Here is a 23,125-nt window from a genome sequence, read left to right as displayed (position 1 = left end):
TACCTTGTGCATGAGCACAAGCTTTCGTTTGGTGCTAAATGATCTCTGCCTCCGAGAGAGAAACATTTATTAAAGAATAGACAGTAAAATGTTTACTAATGTATTAAAACAACAGACCCTCTTTGGACGAAATATCAACTATTTGTTGTTATTCTTTTATAGACTGGAAAAGTGAACTACAAGGGAGGTGCAAATAAAAGCCTGTATAAAAAAAATGATAAATACATTTTTCATAGCACTGCTAAATCGCGAGTATTGTATCCAATATGTCATAAGTTAACTGCCATGAATATGTTAACTCTAGTGCTGAAAATGTGCAGTTCCGTTTCAAGGAACAAAGCGTGCCTTCAAAAACAGAAAAGGCTCTGTTTTAAGACATTGGCAAATCCAACGCATTCTGACCCAACCCATATAGAGCTCTTTGTACAAAGTGACAATGCACTAAGTTCACTTGGATACTTATGGGCGAAGCAGCATGACTGGGTGTACTCCAGCAACAACTTCTCATAAATTGATCAATTCATTACTGACTGGTAAAGAACTGCAAGCCAAGTCACACAGAAAGAGGGGGGCAGAAATGGTCCACCTAGTAAAAAGTCACAGCATGAACATAAAACGCCACTGAGTGAAAACAGAACTAGTCTACAGGCAAAATGCAGATGGCCACAATTATTTTAGCAAATGGTAACGATGACAGATGCGAGTTGTAGCGCCACCTGTTTTCTGCTTCGCTTTACTTTGTTGTACAGCGAATGGCAATGCCATACTTGTTCGATGCCTACATTCACCCAATCACACCACGAAAGTGATGTTTTAGCTCGAGCCCCTCATGTTTACATTCGGAGTGGAAACGTGTGACGTTACAGACGCCGTCTCAGCGCTGATAACACTCCTAGCTAGATTCCTACCATGGTGTACCAGGCATCTACTTTCCAAACGTGGACACGTGCAACCGGCCCCTGAACAAAAACTCACTGTTACTGAACCAGCACGTTACAACTACTGGCACTGACACATTCATTGTTACAATGTAATATTTTACAATATGCAGAGGCACTCACATCTTCCCTGCAACTATGTAATCTTGTACAAAATGCGGAGGCTGGTAAGCAGTGTGTAACTGTCGCAGCTGAGCTGCCTGCAATAGAACAAGCCAAAAACATACAGAGAGGGTTTGCATACACATTTGAATGACGACGTTAATCTTGCTAAATTGCTTAGAAAACAAGCGCCTTATTCTGGAGCCAGGCGCTTTCCGCGGTTTTCCGCTGCAATTGCTCCAGCACAACTCGTCTACACTTACTTTTGGTTGCAGAGATCAGGTTCTTGCCATCTTTCATCAGATCTTTAATAAACTTGTTGGTTTTTTCCAGCTCCACCTCGTGGGCTCGTATCCTTTCCCGCAGCCAGGGACTGTCCAGGTAGCAGTCGCTGAACTCCAGGGGTTGCAACCCCATGATTAAAAAAACAAAAGTTTAAAATCTCCGATTGAGTCCGCGGGGAGAAGAAATCCTTTAAAAGAAGCAGCCGCGGGCAGGCTCGTCAGCTCACCGTGAACATTCAGCAATAAAACGGGGCAAACACAGTAAACCCAGGGGGGAGGAGGGCAGCCCGCACACACCGGGAGGACCCGCGCGGGCAGCAGCGCCACCAGGAACCCGCGTAGACTCAGGGACACGCCGCCGCAAAACCGGAGACCCGCACCGCTGCAGCCAGACACCCGGCCGATCCCATCGGCCTCAGCAGGGACATTCCTGCAGCCTCAGTGACACCCCCCCTCTGGATCCCGCCTCCTTCTGTTGCCCCTCCCCGACAGCCAACTAAACTGCCCCTCCTAGCTGCGAGACACTGCTCTGCTATCCCTCTGTGCTAGAAAAGACACTCATGTTTTCCGAGCATTTGTTGGTGTGGGGCTGAACTCTGGGAGCATGTAGTGGGGGTGTGGCCAGCCCCGCCTCTCCTCCATGTGTTCGCTGGCCTCTCGCCGTGCCCTTCCCTGTCAGGGGTGGGAGCCACACCCCCCACATCTCCCGGGAGTTCCTCTGAGGTTTATCCACGCAGCTTTTCCAGCCCTCGCCCCCAACCGCCCTACCTCCTTATTGAAACACACGTCACTAGGATAGGGCTTGATTGCAGGAAAGCCCGGCTCCATAACATGACCGCCCATCATCTACCCCGTCACAGTAATTCCGTTTAAGCCAGAGAGTGCATTGGAAGAAGAGTTGTACACACCACTACTGAAATTGCAGCGCATTTTAAGGTCACATTCCTCAATTTTTTTTTGCAGTTGTATATAGCGCGAGCTCCGTCCCAAGGTATGGGAGCGCTTTACATGAGCACCAGTTACCTTACACAAGGATCCAATCATTTTTTGATAGGCACGAGGAGATTAAGTGATTTGCCCAGAATCACAGGATGTTGAGCCATTTGCCCAGAATCACAGGATGTTGAGCCGAAGCCGAGACTCGAACCTGGTTCCCCAGTTCCAAACAGCTCTGACCGTTATGCCGCACCTTCGCAATAGTACTTTAGCATATCTCCAGGACTTGCTAAAATCTACGGTGGCTCTGGCTGCAATTGTTACTGTTTTATGTTTTGCTTAAAAAAACAAAATAAAACAATTCAAATATAATGCTAAAATAAAGTTACATACACTGTGCTAAAAGTCATCTACCTCAAAGAGGTTCCAAGCTCCGCCCAATTGCCCCCCTTCCAATCCATGCTCCAACTGTCTGCCCACCCTTACTTTACACATTGGCTCCGCCCACTTTCATGGGACGTCCTGAGAAAAGGGATGAAGGCTGGGGCGGAGCAGGGATAGGAGGAAGCCCGCGAGGCGGTAGCAAGGAGGTTGTGCGGACAAGAGGGAGAAGCGGAAGCTTGTCTGACCACAATTTTCACAGAGCAGGAGACACGGGCTGTGGAGAGCTAACGCGAGGGTCTCACGGTCACGGAGGAAGAGGAGACTTGACCAATGAATGACTGCTAATTATTTTCGGAATAAGAAATCCGTGTGCAGGAGGCTTACGTTCTGAAAAGTTGATATTACTGAAGATTTCTTGTCAGCAGCACCTCCAACCTGTTCGCCCACCCGAATCCCCCAAACTTAGACCTCACCAATTTTATGTTTATAGAAAAATTGAGGCCGTAGTTTATTAGGCAGTTTTTCAACTTACAAGCTATCCTTCAACCACTGTTAGAAATGGGGGTCTCTAGTTGGCAATGGCTGGCCATTTGTCCAAGTAGGGACCCTTCTTCCTAAGTCAGAGTAAGGGGGCTACACCCTTTGATAACCCCTCCTCAACCCTGTGGTAACGTAGCACGAGCAGACAGGCTTATCTCAGAGGAAGTGTATGAAGCATTTATGACCATACACAGTAACACAGTGCAAAAGGACACCACACTAGTAGTTATAAAAAAAATAAGTATCTTTATATAGACTTATCACAAGACCCAAAACGACAAAAAGCCATAATACTGTAAAATGGTGATACTCTTAGAATGCTAAAAAAATAGTTCAAGGTGTGCAAAAAGAGTTCAGTTCAAAGCAGTGGTCTCTGCGACCCTTTTACTCACAAAGTACCTGGATTGGCAGTGCAAATAAGCAAAATGTCGCAATGAAGCTGTAGCTTCGATTCCTTGCCGCAAGGGAGGAGGCGATGTGCCGATCTGCTGAGGCGAGGGAAGGCGATGCGATGAACTTCTGCACGCAAAGCTATTGATATAATGAATCCTTGCCCCAAGGGATGAGACGATGCGACAGTCTGCTGATGCGTGCTGCGAGCAGGTTGCGATGCGAACAAATGGCGCTCCGCTCGGGAGCGCCGATCCTGGTGCGATGTGATGGAAATGATGCCCGCGATGCGTCCGCGCCACAATGTCGAGATGCGCCAATCACTGGGATGCGATGCGATGATCTTGATGTTGCGAGCACTCAGCGGCAACAGCGCGATGATTCTCGATGGCGCTCTCAACTGCTGCGGCCCGCAAACGTGCGGTGCGATGCTTTCAGGTTGTGAGCACTCAGCGGCAGTAGCGCGATTCCCAAAATGGCGCTTTTGGCTGCAGCGGCTCGCAAACGTGCGTTAGCGGTGATTTCAGCCCGCGTTCTCTGCTGTAGAACTAGAGGCCCTGGAATTCTCAACAGGAGCCTCATCTGCAAATAGAAGTCCTAGCTGGGAGGATTTAGAAGGCTGATTGTGAAGTCTAATGTGCCTGAGACTTCAACAGGAGGCAAACTCAACTTAAGCCCTTAGGTGATTGCTTCAGCAAGATCTGTGAAAGTTCTCTCCAAGTTCTCTCCAAGTCATTTCCCCTCTTCTTCCAAGTCCACTGGTAACCACTGCAGGCCAACCCCAGAAACAGCACACTGGCACAGGGGCAGTCCAACTCCTGCAGATTCCTTGGTTACACGGACAGAGGTTCGTCGTGACATCCAGAAGTAATACAAATTGTAGGGTTTTCAGCACAGATATTTATAACCCAAAAGTCTTTGTTCTAAAAAGTCACAAGTCACTGAACCCAGCCACAATTGGTTCTGCTCTATCCTGGAGCACTTTGTTGATAAGGCTGCATCCTTCCTTTCAGAAAGAGGGGGTCTGCCATCAGACGCACAGTGGGAGGTGGAGCCAGTATTCACCGTGTCCCTCCAAAACCAGACAGCCAATTCACATAACAGCAGAGCACACTGGAAGGTTTAGGCAAGAAAATACCTACTTTCTAAAAGTGGTATTTTCAAACACAGAATGTTAAAACCAACTTCACTAAAATATGTAGTTTATAATTCTGAGTTTAGGCATACTGAACTCGAATTTCTACCATGTTTCCTGAGTCAGTTAGGATTATAGGGTGTAATAATCAATCTGCCCATTCTGGCCTATGGAGAACAGGTAGCCTTGCAATAGTGAATAACAAAAATGGCTGTAATTCACTATTAGGACATGCTACACATACCAAGACATGTCCTACCTTTCACATACAATGCATCCTGCCATAGGGGTGACTCACATGATGCCAAGGGAAGGGTTAGGGACTGGGAAGTGGGTTCACTTCACAGTCAACATGACAGTCCTGGACTGCATGCAGACTCTGCAATGGCAGGTCTGAGACATACTTTACAAGCTGCTTCTGTGGGTGGCGCAATCAGTGCTGCAGGCCCACCAGCAGCATTTTCTCGACCAGCCCTGGGCTCACACGGTGTACTCTACTAGGGACTAACAGGTAAATCAAATGAGCCAATTATGGGAATACCAATTCATACAGTCAATTTACAATAGGGAGCATTTGCGCTGTGGCACTGGATGGCAGTGGCACAGCGCCCAGAACGTCTAATACCAGCAAAAACAGAGGAGACAAAAGCGAAAAATGGAAGGGAGACCCACGCCAATGGTGCCAGGTCTTACAACCACCATTCCTTCATTATTTGGCGAGCCAGCGTCCTTCTCACCATGGCCACAAGCACTGTGCCCTACATTCAGTGCCAGCCAGTAAGCTCAGGTGACCTATCACCTTGGGTGAACCATCATTCACATTCCGGGCAAGCTGAGGCTTCCTGTAATGGTTAGCGCTCCTGTTGTTCTAAAGAGCCTGCACGTCATCCGCAGGCCAGGCGTGGCGGGGTAAATAAATGAAAGCGCTTGCTCGGAGGTAGTACTTCCTGCAGCACTCCACTGTGTCTCGTGTGCCATTCAGCGCCAGCGATTATGTCCACAGGCCATAGCGGGCCACACCACTGCTGATTGGCACGCTGCTACACGGGCGATGAGGGTGGGATCGTGACCCTCGCTCCTTCTTGCAGCCGCTCCGCCCGCTGCAGTCGGGCGCACACTGATCATCGGCGGGAGCCGCGACTCCGCGAGCCGCAGTACATCGCGCCCATGTGCATGCCACTGTTCACGGGTGAGTGCACCCTGCCGCCTCACTTCCCACGGACCCAGGAGAGGGCAGATCGCGCTGATATGCGCTTCCCTGCCTCACATCATGCCGCGCAATCAATGCTTGTAAGCCACGCCCCCACCTGGTGCCTCACATCCAGCACAGCCTACCACTGGGTTGCCTGCCCACACTCTGCCCAGCCGAGTAGGCCTCCGCATTTGATCTGCCACTTTGCTGCCACTGCTTGCTCACATCAGATGGCCTGGAGCATACAGCAGGCTCATCACCTGTCCATTTCACCAGCCTGAGACCGTCATGGGTGACAATGACCAAGTCGCAGCACCTGCCCATCCCCCCTTCCAGCATGCAGCCTTGGGGGTCTTACCGCCATTTAGCGAACTGGAGGATCCGGCGACAGCACCCGTAGATGGAAAATTTGGATTGAGCGCCTAAATAATTAATTCGTCGCCACCCGAGAAACTGACGAAGCGGTAAAGAGGTCTTTGCTGCTGCATTATGCTGGTGATGAAATCTTCAAGCTCTTTGAGCACTTACCTAACACAGGGGCGGCCCCAGACTACAACGCAGCAGTGACCGTGTTAGACGCCCATTTCGACCCCAACTCAACCCAGACTTTAAACTTTTAAATTGCGTCAAATCCGCCAGAGGGAAGGGGATTCAATGGACACGTTCTACGCCAGTTTACGCGAATTTGCCAGCACATGCACTGAAGATGATCAACCGAAGAAAATCAGGGCGCAGTTCATCAAGGGATGTCGAGACAAGACGATGAGATGCCTCATTCTATGGCAACCGAAGATCGCTCTCAAAGATATCCTAATACTGGCGAGGTCTCATGACCTGTCCGCAGCCAGAGGGAATGAGATGGACCAGGCGCTCACCAAACCCCAGGGGCAGACCGACGCCATCAAGACAGAGCGGACACATGCCCTCAGAACCAAGTCCAAGATGGATCCATTTTGGAAACAAAAGCCCGAAACATCCAGACCAAGATGTGGGTATTGTGGACATGAGCCGCATGCGACAAAAGACTGTCCTGCGCAGGGGAAGATCTGTAGCAACTGCGGGATACCCAACCACTTTGCCACCCTGTGCCGAAGAAGGAACAGAGACCGAGATCACAGGAACCAAAGACCCCCATCACAGGCAGTACGACAACTATCGGGAACAGAGGCGGCGCCATCTGAGGAGGCACCAAGGACCAATCGAGAAATAGTCAGAAGAGGACGATGAATAAGTATACCTGATATCGTTCGAACGTGAACTTAAGCGACGCCGGAGGCCACAGCCAACCTGCATGATCCATGTTGCCGGCATAGAAATAAAGGCAGTCATCGACACCGGAGCGACGGTGAATGTAATGGGCCTCCAACAATATCGGTACTTAAGGCCATGCCCACCAGTGACCCCGTCAAAAACCAAGATATATGAGTGCAGAGCTGACACGCCTCCCCTGTTGAAAGGGAAGATATCAGTCCCCATCAAAGCAGACGACCTGGAAGTCACGGCAATGATCCATGTGATCGACAGAAAGGCAGACACCCTACTGAGCAGCCACACGGCAGAAAACCTAGGCCTCGTCTCATTTGCCAGGCGAGTCCAAACCCATCAAGTAGAGGAACTACTCAACCAATTTCCCGAACTATTCCAGGGGCTAGGGTGCATCAAGTGTGACCTCATCAAACTACACATCGACAAGACGGTCCCTCAGGTTGCCTTACGACACAAAAGAATACCATTCCATCTAAGACCACTAGTGAAGAAAGAACTGGAGACCCTGAAAGAGCAGGGCGTCATCGAAAAAGTCTCAGGACCGACGCCGTGGGTATCCCCGGTGGTCATCGCGGAAAAACCGAAGCAGCCAGGAGCAACATGTCTCTGCATCGATATTAAACTACCCAAAAAGCCATCTGTGGTTCTGTAATTCTCAAACCTGACTCCATTTTAGTCTTGCCCTCACGTAGGCCTGTGAAGTAGGCCCAACGAACAAGTGGTCTGCCCTTCTGAGTTCGTGCATATATTAACATGGGTTTTTCTGACTCTGAATGAACTGCAGAGAGAGTAACCCTTTTCACCTGAAACTGACCTTTTGCAAAAACCAATTTCACTAGCTGATCGTTGTCTGACTTTTTCAATCACTGTTCAGGACCTCGTTAACCTTTAGTTTCTTTGCACATATCTTATCCTAAACAATATCTAAATTGTTTCTTTCCTTACGACTTTCTTTTCTAAACATAGGTTTTTGCCATGTGTCGTGACTGCCATCTGGTGTTGCCTTTTACTAGGCCTCAGAAGTTAAGTCTGCGAGCAATGCAGTATGACCTTTTTTGGGTCATATATACATTAACTAAGGTTTTGTTCGTGCACTGGAGTTAATTTCAGAAGCTGGCCTTTCACCTAGAATTGACCCTGCCAAGCCAATTTCCCTGCATGATCGTTATCCACTTTTATCAATCACCATTCAAGACATTTGTTAACTTTTAAGTTTCTTTACGTTTCTGTTATCTTGCACATTATCTGAAACTACTTTTCTTTACTGTTTCTTCATTTCATGGGTTACGCTTTCAATTAAGGGTTTGTTCGGCCCTTCCAGATTATTATTTAGATATGCCTAAATATTAACTTGTGGGTTGGGACACTGTAAAATGAGCTTAACTGTATGATGCTATGTGATGTCATGTATTTTCTATTGGTTGAATTTTGGTGCAGGGGCGTGCATTTTAAATGTACCTTTTTGTGTATAAATAGGGATGTCTCGCCTTAGTAAAATTGAGCAATTTCTGGAGTTGTACACCCTGTTGTATTACTGGGATTTCTGCTACTGGCTGCAGCTAATAAATTTGATCTCTGACGCCACCTAGAAGTATTCAGTGCCTCTGTATACCAAGGCAAGGGAACCCAGAGGACTTTGGGCGTGTCCCTGGCGCCGCTGGGTACTTGAAAACCCAGTTCTTCAGTTGGCGCCCAACGCGGGGCGACTTCAGTGGTACCGGTCCAAGCCCGAAGATTGCGAGGAGCCACGTGAGGAAACTCTGGAGGAGGGACCCCATTTCATCGACCCCTGCATGTCGACGTGGACCGAAGGTCTTTTCTGCGAGGCTTCCAGCTTTCCAACGGCTACGAAGGACTGCTGCCCTGACTGTCTCGCCTTGCCTTGGATCCTCCGATTGATGTTTGTAAAGCGAGACGATAGACGGTCTTCTGGTGGCGTGACAGATATTTGGTTAAGTATAAGTGGGTCGCTCCCACGACTTTGTCTGGTTCCTTGGTTTTGATTTGGTTGCTGCAGTACCCAAAGCTGAAGGGCTTGTATATTTACGAGTGTATCATTTTTTGATTCCCTTTGAAGTTTGAAACCAGACTAGTGAGCAAGATGCCTGGTCTTGGTAAATTTGGTAATTGGTTTGTTTGTGGTAGTAACAGGGATTCTCGATTGGAGGATTCATGTCCGATACCTCCGGTTGGAACTACGACTTATGACCTTTATTCAAAACACGGAGTGGGCCCTATTACTTATAATGAAGTATGGGTCCACTACACTAAAAAGGATGGTGTTTTGCAATGGCCCCCACATGGTAGTTTTGAAACAGAGATTTTAGACAATCTAGAAGTTAAGCTATTTAAGAAGAAAGCCCGGCCGGCAATGTTTGACTCTTTCTGCCTTTGGCGTAAGGAAGCCAAACAGAGAGAAATTAAACAAGCAAAGAGAGATAGGAAAGATAAGAATATGTCAGTACTACAAGCTGCTAGACAGTTTAAGGAAGATGGAGAAGAGCGTGCAAGTGAAGTTTTAGATAGACAGCGTTGCATGGCCATAGATAAATGTTATCCGGCCTTGCCGTCTTCTCCTCCAAAAGTGATTGAAGACCTTGAAAAAGATCCTTTGATCTCTCATTTACTGAGATTGCCTCCTCCCTATGTGCAGGGTGCTACTGCGCCTCTATTACCCCCGGTTGTTCCACCCTTTGTTGTTCAACCTCCTGCTGTTGTTCAGCCACCCGGTACTCCACAGATGGTTTTGCCTCCTCCTGCGCAACCCATTCTAGGGTCGCCAGCCTTGCTACCAGCTTTGCCTCAAACTCCTTTGCCTTCTGCTTCTGCATCTTCGATTTCTACTGTTCTTGTCCCTACACCTTCTTTGCCTCAGAATACTTATTCTCCTGTTCTTATGTCTACTTCTTCCCCTTCTGCTCGAAAACGAATGACCGAGACTGTTGTTAATCTGTTGTCACCATTGTTTGGGTCACTGGATATGACCCCTGTTTCGGAGCGTAAGCAGAGTCAATCAATCAATCAATCAGGAGTTTGTTAAAGCGCGACTACTCACCCGTAAGGGTCTCAAGGCGCTAGGGGTGGGGGGGGGTTTGGGGGGGTGCAGGTTCCATTCCATCAAGGAGGGGGTATGTCGAAGAGCCAGGTTTTGAGGTTTCTTGCGAAGATGGGGAGCGATGTTGTCTGTCTGAGGTGGAGCGGAAGGGCGTTCCATGCTTTGGCCACGAGGAAGGAGAAGGAGCGGCCTCCCGATCTGGTCTTTCTGGTGCGGGGGACCACAGCGTAGGAAAGCTGGGCTGATCGTAGGGTCCTTTGGGGTGCGTGGAATTTGAGTCGGCTGTTCAGGTATGCTGGTCCGGTGCCGTGGAGGGCCTTGTGTGCGTGGGTGAGCATCTTAAAGGTGATTCTCGCCTCACCGGGGAGCCAGTGGAGTGTGCGCAGGTGCTGGGAGATGTGGCAGTGTTTTGGCAGGTTGAGGACCAGTCTTGCGGCAGCGTTCTGGATGTTCTGTAGCTTGCGGATGAGGTTTTTGTTTATTCCGGCGTAGAGTGCGTTGCCGTAGTCGAGTCTGCTGGTGACCAGGGCGTGAGTGACTGTCTTTCGGTGTTCGAGGGGGATCCATTTGAAGGTCTTACGAAGGAGGCGGAGGGTGTGGAAGCAGGAAGATGAGACAGAGTTGATCTGGCGGTCCATTTTGAGCTCGGAGTCCAGGATGATTCCCAGGTTGCGTGCGTGGTCTGTGGGGGTTGGCGGGTTTCCGAGGGCGGTGGGCCACCAGGTGTCACTCCAGGCGTCGGGGTTTGGGCCCATGATGAGTACTTCTGTTTTGTTGGTGTTTAGTTGTAGGCAGCTGTTTTTCATCCATTTGGCGACGGCTTCCATGCCTTCTCGAAAGTTGCGTCTGGCGGTGTTGGGCTCGTTGGATAGGGAGAGGATGAGCTGGGTGTCGTCTGCATATGACACGATGTTGAGTCCGTAGGTTCTGACGATGGGGGCAAGTGGAGCCATGTAGACGTTGAAGAGCGTCGGGCTGAGGGAGGAGCCCTGGGGGACTCCGCAGGTGATAGGTGTGGGGTCCGAGAGGAAAGGGGGCAGTCTGACCCGCTGCGTCCTGCTGGAGAGGAAGGAGCAGATCCAGTCGAGGGCCTTGTCCTGGATTCCTGCATCGTAGAGTCTGCGTATTAGGGTGCGGTGGGAGACTGTGTCGAACGCCGCTGATAGGTCGAGGAGGATGAGGGCTACTGTTTCTCCTTTGTCCAGTAAGGTGCGGATGTCATCTGTTGCGGCGAGGAGGGCGGTTTCCGTACTGTGGTTTTTTCTGAAGCCGGATTGGGAGGAGTCGAGGATGTTGTGTTCTTCAATGAATGTGGCGAGTTGGCTGTTGATGGCTTTCTCGATGACTTTCGCTGGGAACGGGAGCAGGGAGATGGGTCTGTAGTTTTTGAGGTCGGTGGGGTCCGCTGAGGGTTTCTTTAGGAGGGGTTTGACCTCGCCGTGTTTCCAGTCGTCGGGGAATGAGGCGGTCGCCAGGGAGCGGTTGATGGTTTGGCGGAGCATGGGTGCGATGGTGTTGGCGGCTCTGTTGAAGATGGGGTGGGGGCAGGGGTCCGTGGGGGCCCCTGAGTGGATTGACTTCATTGTCTTCAGTGTGTCTCAGAGTCGTAGTCAGCTTCCTGGTTCTGAGGAACGGGCTATGTTGGATTTGTTGGCTCGTAAATGGATTATAAATGCCTCAAAGTATAGTTTGCCAGCGGTTATGGATGTGTTCTTTCAGTGGGAGCCGCCTAAGCAAAGGTATGTTTTTAATATGATGTGTATGTTTTTGCGTCAGGAATGGGAAGATAATGATTTGGGTTTGATCCCGCAGGAACTACTTGATGTTCAGTCGGATTTTGCTAAAGGGATGATAGTAGAATCTGATATTACAGATGCCGTAGAGACGATACTGGCTTTTAGATCTAGGCTTCCGCCTCAGACATTGTATGAACCTGATTCTTCTGTTAGAAGAAAAGCGAGACAGTATCCAATGAGAGAAGTTCCCCCAATTTGGAAGGAAGGGGACCCAAACGCTAATCCAGTTATTCTGCCGCATTTTCAGCGAATATGGGTACATGTCCCTTGGAAGAGAGCAGAGGTCTTGGCTCTTAAGCAGACCTTACCTGACCCTCGTAAGAATCCTGCTGGTTATTACAAGGAGTTGTCCCAGACAGTTGAAGCATGTATTATGAATTTAGCTGACATCGATATGTTGATGGGTAATGTAGTCCCCCAACCTTTGTGGGCGAAGATTCGTCATGAGAATCATGCTGCTGAATTAGGTGATACCTGGGCGAATATTGTTGCTGCAGATGGTAGACAGGAGGGAGGTGCTAAACCTGAACCTCTAGTTTCAGAATTACCAGGTAGAATTATTAATCTGATGAAAACGATGATGCCCGCTTTACGAGTGAATTGGGATAAGTTAGCAGCATGTCAGCAGAAGAAAGACGAGAGTGTATCTGATTTCTTCACTAGGTTTGAAGAGACGTTTATTGATCATAGTGGTCAGGATATGAGTACGGAGGGTGGTCAAAGGTTGTTTGTGGATAAATTTGTCTTTAATTTGCTTCCCGAACTTTCTAATAAGTTAAAGGACTCTGAGAGGTCATGGGCTGTCTCTTCGTCGGCCCAGATATTGGCTACTGCACAATATTACGAGAATAGGGATAAAGATGAGAAGGATAAAGTGGAGAAGAAAACGAAAGAGTTAAAGACGGAAGTTCTTTTGCAGCAAGCTTATCCGCCTCGTCAGAATCAGCCCCAGTTTCAGCAACCTCCACAATTTCAGAGATTGTTACAGAAGCCTGAGCCTTATGTTCAGCGATTCTTTCCTGGCCCTAATCAGTGTGCTTATTTCAGAGAGGAAGGTCATTACAAGAATAGTTGCCCGGCTTTGTTACAGCGTGCGAATGGTGTATCTGGTCAGAGAGGTCGTGGTAGTTTTCAGCAAGCTCTTAGGGGTAGGGGACGTGGTGTGATCCCTCAGAATGAGCGTTCCTCTTCCCTACAGAATTCTGCAAATTATTTTGACAGACAGAATGTTCCGAGTGGTCAGTCTGCCCAGTATTATGTTGAGGATTACTATGTCGAAGGTGAGAGTTCTGGTTATAATGATAACTAGGACAGCCAAGGACAAAGTGAGGGAGTAGTGTCAGTTCCAGTAGACCAGAGTGGACCTTATGTTGAAGTGATTACATCAGGTGTGGTAGAACCTTTTCTTTTGGATACTGGTGCGATGAAGAGTTCTATTATGCACTCTAAACTTCCTGGCACACCTTTGTCTGGCTTGACCAATGTTTCAGTAGGATTTTCAGGCGCCCCAGTTCGTAATCCGGTTTCTAGTCCTTTGTCCCTTACCATTGGCCCTTGTGAATTGGAAGCTCCACCTATTTTAACGACTGGTTGTGGTGAGAATCTGTTGGGTTTGGACTTGCTGAAAAGATTGTATGCGACATTGCATTGTTCTCCTAGGGGAGTACAACTTACCCTTGGTAAGAAAGTGATTTCCCCAATGTATTTGTCTAAGGATTGTTTGCCACTGGAATTGCGTTCGCTTCCTGATACACTTTGGGCTACAGGTCCAAATGTTGTTGGTCTTTTGCAGATTCCACCTTATGTTGTCACCCTTAAGTCAAATGTTAGGCTACCTCGTATTCCCCAATACAAGATTTCGAGCGATGGTGAGAGAGCTCTTTTAGCGATTGTCTATGATCTGGTTGAGAAGGGTGTAGTTGAGGAAACATGAGGTAATGTGTGTAACAGTCCTGTTTTGCCTGTTCTTAAACGTACTGATGCTTCTCAGCCACCTGTGTAACGGTTTGTGATCGACCTTCGAGAGGTAAACAAGATAGTCGTGCCACAGTTTCCTGTGGTACCTGATATCACTGCTTTGTTGACTTTGATTCCTGCTTCGGCAGCTTGGTTTTCTGTCATCGATTTGAAGAATGCTTTCTTCAGTATTCCTATTGCTGAGGAGAGGAGGGATATTTTTGGCTTCTCATTAGGAGGCCGAAGCTTCCGGTTTAAGAGAGCTCCCCAAGGTTATTGTGAAAGTCCCTCCATCTATAGTCAAGCGTTGAAAACTCAGCTTGACGGTTTTGTGTTACCTGTTGGTGCTACTCTTATTCAGTACGTTGATGATTTGTTGATTACTGCTGATGATGAAAAGATTTGTAAAGAGGCTACTCTTTCTTTGTTGCAGTATTTGTCTGACGTTCATCATAAAATGTCACCTTCAAAGTTGCAATATTGTCGCCAAGAAGTGACCTACTTAGGTCATCTCTTGTCGAAGGAGGGAAGGAGATTGACCCCAGAACGAATTCAAGCGATTGCGCAAATGAATGTACCATCCACACAGAGAGAAGTGCGTGCCTTTTTAGGTATTACATCATATTGTAGACAGTGGATCCCCAATTTTTCCTTGCTAGCGAAACCTCTGTTGGCATTGACTCTGAAAGATACTCCGCATCCTCTTGGTCTGACGAATGTCAGAAAAGTTTTTCTGAACTACGCGATGCATTGTGTTCGGCTCCTGTGTTGGGTACTCCAGACTATAGTAAGCCTTTCACGTTGTACGTGCACGAGAGAGAAGGTTGTGCTTTGTCAGTGTTAGCAAGGCAAGAGAGGAGTCCCTATGTTCCACAAATGTGGAGGTTTTTATGTCAGTACCACTCTTTTAGGAACACACAGAACCCACATATGTATCATCAACAGTTACTTCAAAAATGCAAATACACCGTTATATAAAATTAAACCTGTTTGTACAGTTTATTAAAAATATCATATTTTCTTTAGCACATTAGTGCTCACAGTATTAAAAACTTGAACCAAAAAAGAAGAACACATTTGATAAAAAAAGCAAGAATAATAATATTACAATTTTCTAACAACAAATGTTGGTTTACATCAATGAGAAAAACAGCAATAATTATTTCACATAAGTCAAATTAAAAAACAACAGTAGTTGTTGCACACAAGTCATATGGGTCAGTTAAAAAGCAGCAATAATTGTTGCACACAAGTCGACGCAGCGTTTCGGTTTTAGTTTTACACCTTCATCAGGACAGTTTTCTTGAGATTATCAAGAAAGAGAATAGCCAGGAGTCCTCTTTACTCAATTCGAGGTAGTCAGTTGTCTCGGGCCATTCAGATTTTACACTTGTATCAATTCAAAGTGTAAGGAGATCTTTGTTTTATTATATACAATCCTAACATCTGAGGGTCGAGGGAGCCACCGTTTTATATTCTTCGGATGTTCTTTGAGAGATGGATGTTCATTTAGGAGTAGAAGAACATAAGAATGGATGCTCTTGACAACAGCTTACGAGGGTGTCGAGAGGAGCAGGGAGGCCGACCTACACACAGAAGATCCGGATGAAATACGGATGTAAAAGTATTTTCAAACGGACGACTGTTCAGTGACGAACACTGCAATTGATAAAGCTGTTGTGGCCCGAGACAACTGACTACCTCGAATTGAGTAAAGAGGACTCCTGGCTATTCTCTTTCTTGATAATCTCAAGAAAACTGTCCTGATGAAGGTGTAAAACTAAAACCGAAACGCTGCGTCGACTTGTGTGCAACAATTATTGCTGCTTTTTAACTGACCCATATGACTTGTGTGCAACAACTACTGTTGTTTTTTAATTTGACTTATGTGAAATAATTATTGCTGTTTTTCTCATTGATGTAAACCAACATTTGTTGTTAGAAAATTGTAATATTATTATTCTTGCTTTTTTGATCAAATGTGTTCTTCTTTTTTGGTTCAAGTTTTTAATACTGTGAGCACTAATGTGCTAAAGAAAATATGATATTTTTAATAAACTGTACAAACAGGTTTAATTTTATATAACGGTGTATTTGCATTTTTGAAGTAACTGTTGATGATACATATGTGGGTTCTGTGTGTTCCTAAAAGAGTGGTACTGACATAAAAACCTCCACATTTGTGGAACATAGGGACTCCTCTCTTGCCTTGCTAATTCTCCTTGTCCCTAAACTGGAACTATAAGGAGACCTCCCTTTTATTCTTGGACTTGCTTTGTCAGTGTTGACACAACCATTTGGGGACAAGCAGCATCCATGCGCGTATTTTTCAGCAACGTTAGACCCAGTTGCTATGGCGTTGCTGAGTTGTCTGAGAGCTACAGCTGCAGCGGCTGTTTCTATCCGACAGTCTGCTGGTTTGGTATTGGACAATACGTTGATTGTGATGGTCCCACATGCAGTGGATACCTTATTAAACAGGACTAAGACACAGCACCTTACTAGTGCACGTCTTTCAGGTTACGAGTTGACACTGTTGGCTAGCCATGTTCACATCAAACGATGTAATGTGCTGAATCCAGCTACGTTGTTACCGATCTCTACAGAGACGGATCCTCAGGAACAGCATGATTGTTTTCTTCGTACAGAGGAAGAAACGAAAGCTAGAGTTGACCTGAGGGATACTCCCCTTACGGATGTTGATGGTACCCTATGGGTAGATGGTTCGTGATTTAAGCTTCCGAATGGTGAAACGACTGCAGCGTATGCTATTACAACTTTACATACAGTTGTTGAGACAGCACGCATACCACAGAATTCTGCGCAAGCAGCAGAGTTGATTGCATTGACAAGAGCGTGCGTGTTGTCAGAAGGAAAGCAAGTGAATGTTTACACCGATAGTCAGTATGCGTTTGGTGTTGCCCATAGTTTTGGGCGTTTGTGGGGAGAGCGTGGGTTCCTTACTTTGCATGGGACAAAAATACAGCATGGGCAGTTGGTGAATGAACTTTTGGAATCTCTCACTCTCCCAAAGCAGATTGCAATTGTGAAGTGTAGTGCGCATAAGAAAGTTGTGGACGATGTTGGTCGAGGGAATGCGTTTGCGGATGAAGTTGCAAAGGAAACGGCGAAAGACATGATGAGCCGTATGTATGTTGCAGGCCCTGCTAATTGGGTTATGGCTAGTGGAATGTGTGAAGACACAATAGAAAGTGTGAAAACGATTCAGGCTGAAGCGACTGAGAAAGAAGTCAGTGTTTGGAGAGAAACTACGGGTATGTTGGATTCGACAGGTTGTTGGGTTGAGTTGTCAGAGCACCAGCGATGGTTGTTACCAGATGCGTATGTGCTTCCAGTTGTTACGATGGCTCATGGATTGGCTCACGTTAGTTCAAAAGGGATATGCAAGTTGTTGGCTCCGGTATGGCAGAATAGTGGAATTCCCAAATGTGCAGATAATCTGGTCAAGAATTGTATGGTGTGTTTGATGCATAATCCTGGCAAGGGAACTCCAACTCCTGCAGGTCATTTTGCTCCTCCAACAAATCCGTTAGAGGTTCTACAAATAGATTATATACACATGGAAAGATGCAATAACTTGAAGTATGTCCTTGTGGTTGTTTGTGCCTTTTCCAGATGGATAGAGGCCTACCCCCTAAAGGATAATACTGCCTTGTCTACTGCCAAGGTTTTGCTTAAAGAATTTTTCCCTAGGTATGGAATGCCACGGATTGTATGGTCTGACAATGGAAGTGAGTTTGTGGGTCAGATAATGAAGAAAGTGTGTGCGGGCTTGGGCATCAAGCAGAAATTTCATGCTGCGAATCACCCACAGTCAGCGGGTTTGGTTGAGGGTTATAATGGGACATTGAAGCTTAAGTTAGCGAAAGTGCAAGCAAGCACTGGCCTTACGTGGCCCGATGCTTTGCCGTTGGCTCTTATGTCGACAAGGACAACAGTGCATTCTCGTGTGGGACTTAGCCCATATGAGATTGTGTTTGGGCGTCCTGCCAATGTTTGGGGTGTCCCTAGACCAAAGGAATATAGCGACATCGAACATCCTATGCTAATTGACTACTTGCACGATTTGACTATTAAACTGCGTGTCCTTCATCAACAGGTCCACAACCAGCTCCCATCAGCATCTGTGGACCCAGGCCATACCCTCAATCCAGGACAAAGGGTGCTCGTGCGTAACTTCCAACGAACAAAGAACCTACAGCCTCGTTGGACTGGTCCCCACCAAATTCTTTTGGCTACTCGGACTGCTGTTAAGGTGTTTGGAAAAAAGAATTGGGTGCACGCTGCCCATATGAAGCGCGTACCCCTGCCTTTGCCGTACGACACTTGGGTTAGAGAGGGTGTGTGAGATTTTGAAGGAGAACGTGTCCCTAGGTTTGTCCCTTTTAGTGACGCACAGCTTGAATGGACTCAATCTGAACTGGAAAATGACAATGTGTTGCAAGAAGCTGTTCCTCCACGTTTGAGATTGGACACTACCGAACCTGAACTTTTGTTTACGGACCAAACTGTGCCGACTAAATTACGTTACAACCTCCGATCTCGGAATAAATAAAGAGACTTCAAACATTATTTTTTTCCACACTGAGATCAAAAAGAGACAATTTCTTCAAGTATTTTGCATTTGACTTTTGTTTTTCTTTCTCTCTTGCTTTTTCTGAAATTGTATTATGGTTTTCTGTTAAATTTTTGATTGGTTACCATTTGCCAGTTGCAGGGTCACGTAGGAGTACCAACGGTTCAGTTTGTGACCTGAGTAGTGACAATAGGTCTGCAGGACTTGCGGTGTCCCTACGACCTGCTAATAATCACAGCTGAAGTACTCTGTCAAGATTGCGTGAGCAACATTAGAAAATGAAGATTGTATTGAGGAATGACGATAAAAGGCAAGAGATGAAAAACCGATATTATAGAATGTTGTTCTCCAAGTGTGGTATAGCTTTGTCTATTTTAATTCTTTTATGTATTCTATTAGCTACTATATTCTGGTTTGTTCCTTTTACACAATTGACGTCTGCACCAACTTCTCAACCTATGCTCTCCTTTACTACTGTTTCTTCGCACCAATTTCATACTTTGCCTGAACACGAACAGATAAGGAGATCAGAGTTTGTCAACAATTTGTTTATTCAGCTGTTGCATCAGCATCAGTTAGTAGTCAATACCACTAATTGTTGGGTGTGTGGTCTTATGCCTCATACAACAGATAGAGGCATGCCATATTTGGTTTTGCCCTTTAGTTTTAATGGTTCTGCATGGGCTTTCCAGACTATGTTCATCTATGCCAATGAGGTATATCCTTTACGTTCCATGAAAGACAATCCGAGCAATAGTGCCTTGATAAAGGGAATAGCCGATATGATCAGAGATATTGATGCGTACAAGGCTATCCCTAAGGATGAGGTGCTGCCTTACATTGGTTGGAATGTGACTGGATACAGTGCTAAGTTGACAGAGAAGGAGAGACGAAAAAGGTCTCCTCCTATTTGGATTGTGCCACATCGAGGTCAATTTTGCTTACAGGGTAATGGTCGGAATCCGAGAGCTCAGTTAGGTAAAAGTGTTTGTGATCACACCTACGTTTATGCATCCAGAACTTCTCCACCGTTTGTGCCAGCTAAAGGTACATATTTTGTTTGTCACGACAGAGCCTACACTTGGTTGCCACCTGATTTTTCAGGAACGTGTTATGTGGCGCTTCTGCTTCCCCCGACATATACTGCCTCCTCAGACTATCATAGAACAAGATATGGTAGAGGTGTCTTCGATCAGGAAGATACTGCTGCACAGGAAGTAGGAGACTTCTTTAAGGGTTTCCTGCCCTTTTGGGGTCCTATGATGAATAGTAGGCATATTCAACAGCTTGTCCGCGTAGTTGAAGCTACCATTAACGAAACAGCTGGAGCATTGAGTAATATTACAGCGGAGCTTCAAGCGGACCGCCTTATGACTTTGCAGAACCGTATGGTTTTAGATATTATACTTGCAGATCGAGGAGGAGTATGCAAATTGATCGGATCCAGTTGCTATATATACATACCAGATAATGCCCTGACAGTGTACCAGGCCATCTCTAGATTGCACAAGATCTCTGAGTCTATTCACGTAGACGAAGGAGATTGGTCATTGACAGGATGGTTTTGGGGACTACTGTCCACATGGGGATGGAAGATCTTGACGTTCCTTGCTATGGTTTTGGCTAGTCTCTTCTCTTGCTGCCTTTGCATTCAGTGTGGTCCCGCCATTTGTAGTCTTTGTGCTACAATCTGTGTGAGAAGACCAGTCCCGAGAGAAGGGAAGGATAATAAGATGATGTTACAGCAACACTTTGATGACCTGATGAGGATAGATATAGACCTAGATTCAGATTGACATGAGTTTAGGTTATTGCCTACGTAATGGCAAAAGGAGGGGCTGTGGTTCTGTAATTCTCAAACCTGACTCCATTTTAGTCTTGCCCTCACGTAGGCCTGTGAAGTAGGCCCAACGAACAAGTGGTCTGCCCTTCTGAGTTCGTGCATATATTAACTTGGGTTTTTCTGACTCTGAATGAACTGCAGAGAGAGTAACCCTTTTCACCTGAAACTGACCTTTTGCAAAAACCAGTTTCACTAGCTGATCGTTGTCTGAGTTTTTCAATCACTGTTCAGGACCTCGTTAACCGATAGTTTCTTTGCACATATCTTATCCTAAACAATATCTAAATTGTTTCTTTCCTTACGACTTTCTTTTCTAAACATGGGTTTTTGCCATGTGTCGTGACTGCCATCTGGTGTTGCCTTTTACTAGGCCTCAGAAGTTAAGTCTGCGAGCAAAGCAGTCTGACCTTTTTTGGGTCATATATACATTAACTTAGGTTTTGTTCGTGCACTGGAGTTAATTTCAGAAGCTGGCCTTTCACCTAGAATTGACCCTGCCAAGCCAATTTCCCTGCAAGATCGTTATCCACTTTTCCCAATCACCATTCAAGACATTTGTTAACTTTTAAGTTTCTTTACATTTCTGTTATCTTGCACATTATCTGAAACTACTTTTCTTTACTGTTTCTTCATTTCATGGGTTACGCTTTCAATTAAGGGTTTGTTCGGCCCTTCCAGATTATTATTTAGATATGCCTAAATATTAACTTGTGGGTTGGGACACTGTAAAATGAGCTTTACTGTATGATGCTGTGTGATGTCATGTATTTTCTATTGGTTGAATTTTGGTGCAGGGGCGTGCATTTTAAATGTACCTTTTTGTGTATAAATAGGGATGTCTCGCCTTAGTAAAATTGAGCAGTTTCTTGAGTTGTACACCATGTTGTATTACTGGGATTTCTGCTACTGGCTGCAGCTAATAAATTTGATCTCTGATGCCACCTAGAAGTATTCAGTGTCTCTGTATACCAAGGCAAGGGAACCCAGAGGACTTTGGGCGTGTCCCTGGCGCCGCTGGGTACTTGAAAACCCAGTTCTTCACATCAAACGAGAACGCAACATCACCCCAACGATGGACGATATCATTGCAGATGTCAACGGGTCAAAGTGGTTCTCAAAAATCAATCTGAATGCAGGATATCACCAGCTGCCACTGTTGGAAGAAAGCCGTTACATCACCACTTTCAGCACCTATCTAGGACTAAGAAGGTACAAACGGCTCAATTTCAGAATATCTTCAGCGGCAGAGGTGTTCCAAAACACAATACGTGAGATGCTATCAGGCTTACCAGGAGTCTTAAACTTCAGCGACGATATTTTGATTCACTCGGCAACCAGAGCAGATCACCACAAGCACCTCCGCAATACCTTGAAACGCCTAAGCGAGCACGGGCAACGCTTCACAAAGATAATTGTCAGTTCTTCCAACCATCTCTTGAATTCTTCGGGTACGTGTTCAACCAGGAAGGTATCCAAATGGACCAGAGGAAGTCCCACACCATCAAGAAAGCCCCCGCTCCGACATAACCCACCGAAGTGAGAAGTTTCCTAGGGATGGCTACCTACTACGGGAGGTTCATCCCAGGACTAGCAACCCGAGCAGTACAGCTCAGGGCCCTCACCCGGATGGACTCCAAATGGCGATGGGATCAGAAGGAGGAAGAGGCGTTCCAAGGAATAAAAGACGCACTCCTGGAAGAAGCCACACAGGCGTACTTCGATCCGGCCAAGAAGACCGAGGTACTCGATGCCAACCCGGTAGGACTAGGGGCAGTGGGCAGCTCTGGCGTTCGCCAGCAAGTCACTCACTCCCACTGAGACAAGATATGCTCAGATCGAGCTGGAGGCGCTAGCCATAAAATGGGCCTGTAGCCATTTTCATCTATACCTAACAGGACAACCTTTCACTATGGTCACCGACCATCAGCCCCTCATTCCTCTCTTCAAAGGGACTGCATCGCACCCTCCTCCCCAAATTGAGCGATGGCCAATTCAGCTGCAGTCATATGAGATGGAGGTGGTATACCGGCCAGGTGCCAAAAACCCGCTGTCTTCTTTTCAAGACACCCTATACCACAGGAGCTACAGGAAGACACTGAAGGGACTAAACAGTACATCAACATGGTATCAGCAGCTGCATGCCCACAAACCATGACTCTTGACGACATCAAGTAAGCAGCCACTATAGACGCAGTGCATGTGCGTACTCTCAGAGCTGTCCAGGAAAGGTTGAGGACGGATTACCTACGCCAAGCCAACTCCTGGGCCCCGGAAGATAGAGAAAATCTCACAAAGGTATTGCGGATAAGGAACAAAGTCAGCGCCACAGAAGACGGAGTCCTGCTACAAGGTTCGAGGCTAGTAATACCTCAAGCACTGAAGCAGAGAGCAACTCAATTAGCTCACGGAGGCCATCAAAGAACAACAAAAATGAAAGCATGAATGAGGGAAAAGGTTTGGTTCCCGAAGCTAGAGAAAATGGTGGAAGACTTCGTCCACCGCTGCCAGCCGTGCCAACTGACAAGCACCCCAGAAAGGCCGACCCCAGTGATTACCAAAGAAGCCTGCATCGCCCCATGATCTAAAGTGGGTATAGACTTCGGGAGCTTCCCCGGAGGGAGACACACCCTAGTGCTCGTAGATGCATTCTCAAAATAACCCCTAGTGGTGCCTATAATATCAACTGCCTTCAGCCACGTAGGCCCTGTCCC

General features: G+C 46.7%; 1 protein-coding gene across 1 annotated transcript in view; it reads right to left on the bottom strand.

Moving 5' to 3' along the window:
* Nucleotides 1–1,968, bottom strand: part of ARHGAP10 (Rho GTPase activating protein 10) — a 998,059-nt gene extending 996,091 nt beyond the window's left edge. The window contains exon 1 of the mRNA XM_078676901.1: nt 1,304–1,968. Coding sequence (XP_078533027.1) covers nt 1,304–1,457 — 154 coding nt within the window. The 5' untranslated portion in view covers nt 1,458–1,968. The remainder of the gene's footprint in view (nt 1–1,303) is intronic.
* Nucleotides 1,969–23,125: the final 21,157 nt, after the last annotated feature.

Source organism: Lissotriton helveticus, chromosome 2_1 (genome assembly GCF_964261635.1).
Source record: "Lissotriton helveticus chromosome 2_1, aLisHel1.1, whole genome shotgun sequence".
Classification (NCBI taxonomy): domain Eukaryota; kingdom Metazoa; phylum Chordata; class Amphibia; order Caudata; family Salamandridae; genus Lissotriton; species Lissotriton helveticus.
The sequence above is the reverse complement of the archived record's forward strand: the minus strand, read 5'-3'. Positions and strand labels throughout refer to the sequence as shown.